The sequence below is a fragment of the Halictus rubicundus genome, unplaced genomic scaffold (assembly GCF_050948215.1).
Source record: "Halictus rubicundus isolate RS-2024b unplaced genomic scaffold, iyHalRubi1_principal scaffold0859, whole genome shotgun sequence".
NCBI classification, from domain to species: Eukaryota; Metazoa; Arthropoda; class Insecta; order Hymenoptera; family Halictidae; genus Halictus; species Halictus rubicundus.
Window position 1 is genome coordinate 19,780 of NW_027489400.1, and position 7,166 is coordinate 26,945.

The following is a 7,166-nucleotide window of genomic DNA, read 5'->3' on the forward strand; positions in this document are numbered from 1 at the left end:
TCTGCATATCTCCTGGCCCTGGATATCTAAGCTGCAATTGTACGATAAATGTCCAAAATCATGACATCTAAAACATCTTACCAAGTTCTGCGTCCTGGCGATTCTGCAGCTAGTGAATCCTATTCTAATTTTATTTTTATTTTCCAGCTTTTCTAGGGCCTTCGCCGGGAGGTTAATAATAATTGTTTTAGTACCACCGAAGGTGAACCTTGCAGTTTTTAGTTCAACCTCGTGTAATTCTAAATTAATTTCCTTGGCTAGTTCCGCGACTATTTCCTCTCTTTCCATGGTCGGGTCGACGTCCTTAATTTCGAAGGCTACCTTCGGGGTTAGTCTTCTGACGGCGTGCTCCTCTCCCAAGGTTTCTTTAACTATTTTTTCGAATCCTGCACTATTAGCGTCCTTCTCCATTTCGATAATCAGATCTCCGCCTCGCGATTTCCTCACGGTTTGGATGCCTTCCATCTTATTCCCTGCGTTATTTTTTAATTCTTTAAATAGGTCTGCAAAAGTCTTTGTTCCACTAGATTTGATCATAATTGCTTCTGTTTTCGGGGGTGCTGGAATCTTTCTCTTTTTCTCCCTCTCTCTTTCCTCCTCGTTTCTTCTTCTAAGTGTTTCCTCCTCTTCTTTCTTCTTTTTGTTCGCTTTTTTCCTCTGCCTTCTTTTTCCTCTCTACTAATATGAATTTCTCAGATTCTCCGGGGTTGTCGTCTTGGTAGTCGGTATTATAACCCTTTTCTTCCCTTCTCCTTTCTGTCCTGTTGTTAAAGGATGCAGTAGGAATCGTGGAGGGAGTTAAGAAACTTCGTTGTGAGCACTGTGGTGTTCTAAATATATCGTCTATTTTCTTCCAAACTTGCGTGAGTCACTTATAAACTAATACCGTCACCAACTTAAAACTAGACGTAAAACAAAGTAAGAAAACTATAACTAAGCTAAGCGCGGAAACCCGAAGAAGCGCAATGAGTTTCCTTTTGCGAAGAGAAAAACAGCAAGGCTCAAGCGAAGCGATGCGTATTAGACAGAGCAGTTCAAAAGACTAATTATAACGACTTATCGGGAGTCGGTTGCGCTGAAGATGGTGGGGAGAGGTGACGAGAGGCTCGGTGGTCTAGCGCCTTGTTGTGTTTGGGCATTCCCGTCACCTCTCTTGCCCCTGGCCCGGACTTGGGTCTCGTGCCGCCGCGGAGCTCGCGTGATCCGAAACATCCCGCCCGCCTTTGTTGATCGAGGCGACGCATCAACAAAATTATGTGCCGAGCTGATGGCTCAGCTGTCATCGGTCGAGGTACGGGGGGGAAAGGGACAAATTTTAGCGACCGGCCGTGTGAGTGTTGCCGTCGCTGTGCGCACCGTTACAACTCGGACAAGTCCGTCCGATCCGGCGTGCACTTGTTCGACCCTCCCTAACGGCCATCGTGTGGGTGGAGTAGCCTCGTTGAGGATGAGGCACAAGTCACCAGGCTTGAGATTGGGTTTCTCCTTCGTCCACTTGGTCCTGTGCTGTAAGGTCTGCAGGTACTCGAAAGACCAGCGATTCCAAAAATGGTCCCGCTGCTGTTGGAGAAGTTGCCAGCGAGTAAGCCGGGACGATCGGACATCCGACAGCGATGGTTCCGGGATGGCCGTTAAGGGGGAACCTATGAGGAAGTGGGCTGGGGTCAAGGCGGAGAGATCGGTAGGCTCGTCGCTGAGGGGGGTGAGGGGTCGAGAATTTAGGCAAGCCTCGATTTGAGCGAGCAGCGTTGACATCTCCTCAAAAGTGAGGAGAGTCTCCCCGATTACGCGGCGTAGGTGGTACTTCACCGCCTTGACCGCAGCCTCCCAGATGCCTCCGAAGTGAGGTGCAGAAGGAGGGTTAAACACCCAGCGAGTGCCTGCTTCCGCTAGAGCTTGCAGAGTTTTTCGCGTCTCTGCGTTGGCAGCGTGGAACATTCGCCTTAATTCCTTGTCGGCCCCAACGAAGGTCGTGCCGCAATCGCTACGTAGGGAAGAACAGAGTCCGCGGCGCGAAACAAAGCGACGATAAGCGGCGAGGAAGGCTTCTGACGAGTAGTCGGAAACTAGCTCTAGATGTACCGCACGCGTTGCAAGGCAGACAAACACGGCGATATAGGACTTGCGTGTCCTAGTCCCACGTCCAGGGGAAATTTTCGTGTGAAAGGGCCCCGCATAGTCGACGCCAGAATTGTAGAAGGGACGCGCGGGTGTGACGCGCGAAGCAGGGAGATCGCTCATTTTTTGTTCAGCCGCTTTCGTGCGCCATCTCCAGCATTTTAGGCATCCGTGGATGTGTTTCCGCACTGCTTGGCGACCGCGCGGGATCCAGTACCTTGCTTTTTTCGGGCAGGATAATCGGGTGCTTCTCATCGTAATCCAGGAGAGAGTGTTTTAAACGCCCGCCGACACGCAAAATTCCGCGCTCATCCAGGAACGGGTTGAGGCGGACGAGGGGTCCCCGGAGAGGGGAGCGCGACTTCTCTAAACCCGAAATCTCTGCTGCGAAGAAACGCCGCTGCTCGCATTGAACGATAACAAGTCGAGCGTTGTCCAATTCAGCGGTCCGTAGAAAGCTGTCCTTGACGGTAGAAGTTCCTCGCGCGCAGTTGAGGAAACGCAAGCACCACGCAACCGACCGCAGGAGGCGCGTGAAGGACGAGTACCGAAAGAGTAAGTCGGTAGTTGGCGCGGAGGACTGCGACGCGACGGTAGTATTAAGGACGGTTTTTTCAGCGCGTCTTTCTTCCTCCGTGCCCAGAACGGTCGCATCGTGTCCTTTAAATTCAGTGATCGAGGTGGAGAGGAAGGACGGCCCCTGCCACCAGAGCGAATTGTTAGCCAGAGTGTCCCCGTTTAAGCCCCGAGAAGCGGGATCGGCAGGGTTTTCCTTTGAGCGGATGTGACACCATACATCACCGGGGAAGAGGTTTTGAATCTCCGCGACCCTGTTAGCAACAAATGTCTTCCATTTGGAGGGTCGACCCTGAAGCCAGCCGAGAACTATTTTCGAGTCTGACCAGAGGTATATTTTAGCGTCATGCAACGATAAGGCGTTTAGTGTACGTTTGACTAGCCGCGAAAGAAGCACGGCGGCGCACAATTCAAGCCGAGGAAGAGATACCTGTTGGAGGGGGGCGACTTTTGTTTTGGCGATGACTAGCCTCACGAGTGGCTTCGCGGTGTTCGGAAATGAGCGAAGGTAAACAACGCCGGCATACGCCTTTTCCGAAGCGTCGGCAAACCCATGTATTTCTATCGCGTGTTTACTACCCATCCCCACCCAGCGAGGCATCTTGACAGCCGAAATCCCCGCGAGACTGTGCGAATAGGTCGCCCAATATTTAGCATGCGCGGGGGGCAGGGGGTCGTCCCAATCGAGTCTCAAGAGCCAGAGCGTCTGGAGAAATATTTTTGCTGTAACCGTGACCGGCGCCAAAAAACCGAGAGGATCGTAGACCGAAGCCATCTCCTTCAAAACCTGTCGCTTAGTGATCATTGCCTGAGTGTCACGCGGTTTCAGATTGAAGAGAAAGAAGTCTCCCGCGGGCTGCCACTTTAGTCCCAGTAAAGAAAGGATGCTCTCGAATGGGCGTTCCCCCGAGGAAGCGACGTGTTCCGCTGAGAGGTGGTCAAGCAACCTTGAGTCATTGGAGGTCCATTTCCTCAGGGTGAAGCCGCCCGCCTTGAGTGTTGCAATTAATTGTCCCTGGATTGCCAGAGCCTCATCGATAGTCGCGGCTCCGGAGAGCACATCGTCCATGTAAACGTCGGACTGTAAACAGGCGGCAGCCAGCGGAAAACGACCCCCCTCGTCGAGACTGAGTTGTCGTATTGTACGCATAGCCAGGTAGGGAGCGCAAGCTAGACCGTACGTGACCGTCCGGAGTCGATACTCGCCCACCTGGTCGCCTGAATCGCGGCGCCACAGGATGCGTTGGGCGTCGCGATCCTCCTCAGCAAGCCAGATTTGCCGATACATCTTCTCCATATCGGCGGCGAAAACTATAGCGTGGCAACGCCAACGGAGCAGAAGGTCAGGAATCTCCGGCAACAAGTTGGGGCCAGAATGTAGAATGTCATTCAGCGAGACACCGGTTGTCGTCTTACTAGAGCCATTGAACACGACGCGTAGCTTGGTCGTGGTGCTTGACTCTCGCCAGACGCCGTGATGCGGAAGATAGAAAATTTTGGAGTTTTCTCTAATCCCGGTAGCGATTTCCATATGATTTAGCTGGAGATACTCATCTAGAAAGGAGCGGTATTTCTCGGCAAGGTCCTCGGCATTTAAGAAACGTCTCTCTAGTTTAGAAAGCATCGCGGCGGCTGTACGTCGAGAGTCACCTAGCACCGAGAGAGCACGCTTAAACGGAAGCCGGACGATGTATCGCCCCGTACGGTCACGCGTGTGAGTACGGGCGAAGTGATTTTCGCACTCGTCTTCGTCAGCGGTCAACTCACTAGAGGAGGGGGGAGCGACTACTTCCTCCAAGGACCAGAATTTTTGCAGCAGGGTGCTGATATCATCGTCGACTGCACAATGCAGGACGATCCGACGAGGGTTTGAAGGAGAAAATTCCGACTCTCCCGGCGGTCCGGTCACAATCCAGCCCAGGGTGGTAGCTTGGGCGATAGGAGCGCCCGCCGCGCCCGTCCGCAGACCCTCGCGAAGAATTAACGCGTAGACATCGGCTCCAAGCAAAAGCTCGATGGGTTGTCGCGAAGTGATTTCCGGGTCCGCCATTTCCAGGTTCGCGAGGTGAGGCCATGCATTGGGACAGGCAGTGGTAGGTGGCTCGTAAGACGATAGCCGCGGGAGAATGACAGCGTCTACCGAGTATGAGACCGCGTGGTCTAATCGCGATGACACGGTCAAATTCACTCTCCCTCGAGGTCGACTTCGCATCGAATCGACTCCCTCCAGCGGTATATTAAAAGGTTTGCGAGATAATTTGTATCGTTGCACGATGCTTTCCCCGATCAAGCAGACTTCGGAACAAGGGTCGATTAAAGCGCGGACAAAGATTCTTTCGCCCGGATAGACCTCTATCCCCACGATCGCGGTAGCTAGAATGAGGGTTTGGTTCATCCGCGTACAATTTACTATTTTAGCGATAGGTTTGGACACGGAGGATGACGCTTCGGCATTGTACTCAGAGAGAGTACTCCCGTGAGGAATATGAAGGGCAGTATGATGTTTGCCCACGCAGGTTTGGCAACGCTTATTCGATTTACAATCGCGTACGTGGTGATTAGATAGACAGTTGAAGCAGAGATCGTGTTCTGTTACCAATTTCCTCCTCTCCGGGGGTGTGCAGCTTTTAAACGAGGGACAGAAAAGGACAAAGTGATCCTTGCGGCAGAGACGGCATCGCGAGTTTCCGGGTGTTCCCGTCACGGCGTGCACCTTCGGCCGGCGAGATGTCCCGCGAGGAGCTGCAGGTGGAGTGGGGGCCCGTCTTCCAGCAGTTGGAGTGGGGGGCCTTCCGTCGTCAGATGGAACAGCAAGGTGCGATGAAGCGGCGGTGGTGAGCAAGTTGCAAGAGGGTAGCGAGGATACGGTCAAAGACCGCAAGCGTGCCCTCAGGAAGTCCAGTAATCGGGAAAAGGTCGGCATCTCATCTTCTCCCTCCAGCGTTGTCTCCCAGCTAAGCCTTGTCTCACTGTCCAGGCGTTGGACGGTAATGTAATTGAGCCAATCGCTCCAGTGTTCGACGGGGCGTTTTAACGCAGCTAGAGCTTCCACGGCGTTCTGAGTTCCATGCAACAGGGTTTTGAGCTCAGAAGCCGATGCAGTCCTCATGCCTGGAAGGGACAACAGTACGCCAAGTTGAGCGTTGACTAGCATGGCGACGTTGTCATATTCCCTTTCGAGCAGCTTCCATGCGCGAGGAAAGTCGTCGTCGGTGATGGGAATGTGACGCAGGCTATCGGCAGGTTCCCCGATAATGCTCGTCTTTAGGTAGTGAAGGCGCTCGACGTCGGTCAGTTGTTGGTTGTTAATAACCAACGACCGAAAGAGGTCCCGGAAGCTGGTCCACCTTGTGTAGTCGCCGTCGAAAGGTTCGATGACGATTTTCGGCATCGATGCTCGTTTCGGTTGTGGAGGGGCGGCAGCAGCTCCCGGTTGAACCGTGGTTCTTCCCAGCATCTTCTTTAGTCCGGCCTTTTGCGATATATAGGCCTCTTCAGCTACGTCGAATTGGTTATCGACGAGATAGCGGGATTTCAGAAGCTCGTCGTCCGCTTTGGCGCGGATCTTGTCGTCGTTGTTGGTGAACTCCAGCCAGTAGGACTTCAGCAATTCGAGTCTTGCCTCGACTGTATCCCGATTAATATTGTCGGCTCCCTTCTTTTTTAGGTTCTCGATCATGCGAGAGATCCTTGCCGCCAATGTCTCCTGCTTTTTAAGAACGGCATCCATGGTGGGTTTAAAATGGCAGTTGGCTGAAGCACAGCGCGTTCCGGACAAAGTCAAACCGTCAAAGTCAAAGTCTTACGGGGTCGAACAACACACACAGCACTAGCGACCGTTAAATTCAAACGGCGCACCTCCACGACACGTTTTCCACGTTTCACACGAGGATCCGGCTCGAAGGACCACTAATTTATGTTAAAGGATGCAGTAGGAATCGTGGAGGGAGTTAAGAAACTTCGTTGTGAGCACTGTGGTGTTCTAAATATATCGTCTATTTTCTTCCAAACTTGCGTGAGTCACTTATAAACTAATACCGTCACCAACTTAAAACTAGACGTAAAACAAAGTAAGAAAACTATAACTAAGCTAAGCGCGGAAACCCGAAGAAGCGCAATGAGTTTCCTTTTGCGAAGAGAAAAACAGCAAGGCTCAAGCGAAGCGATGCGTATTAGACAGAGCAGTTCAAAAGACTAATTATAACGACTTATCGGGAGTCGGTTGCGCTGAAGATGGTGGGGAGAGGTGACGAGAGGCTCGGTGGTCTAGCGCCTTGTTGTGTTTGGGCATTCCCGTCACCTCTCTTGCCCCTGGCCCGGACTTGGGTCTCGTGCCGCCGCGGAGCTCGCGTGATCCGAAACACCTGTCATCTTCTGTTTCCGTGTCTCGGTCCTCGCTTGTAATTCCTCCTCTTCGAAGTTTTCCTTTTTTCCCCAGGTTAATTCCCTTTCCCCCTCTGGATTTCAGTTCC

At 52.5% G+C, this 7,166-nt stretch overlaps 1 protein-coding gene across 1 annotated transcript; it reads right to left on the reverse strand.

Annotated features, from left to right (window-relative positions):
- Positions 1–2,248: 2,248 nt before the first annotated feature.
- On the reverse strand, positions 2,249–6,424 carry LOC143364701 (uncharacterized). The gene has a single exon (XM_076804898.1). The coding sequence runs from the start codon at positions 6,422–6,424 to the stop codon at positions 2,249–2,251; it is 4,176 nt and encodes a 1,391-aa protein (XP_076661013.1).
- Between the last annotated feature and the right edge of the window lie 742 nt (positions 6,425–7,166).

Excerpts from the sequence above, each read along its gene's own strand:
- LOC143364701 (XM_076804898.1), bottom strand. The coding sequence starts at position 6,424 with ATGGATGCCGTTCTTAAAAAGCAGGAGACATTGGCGGCAAGGATCTCT.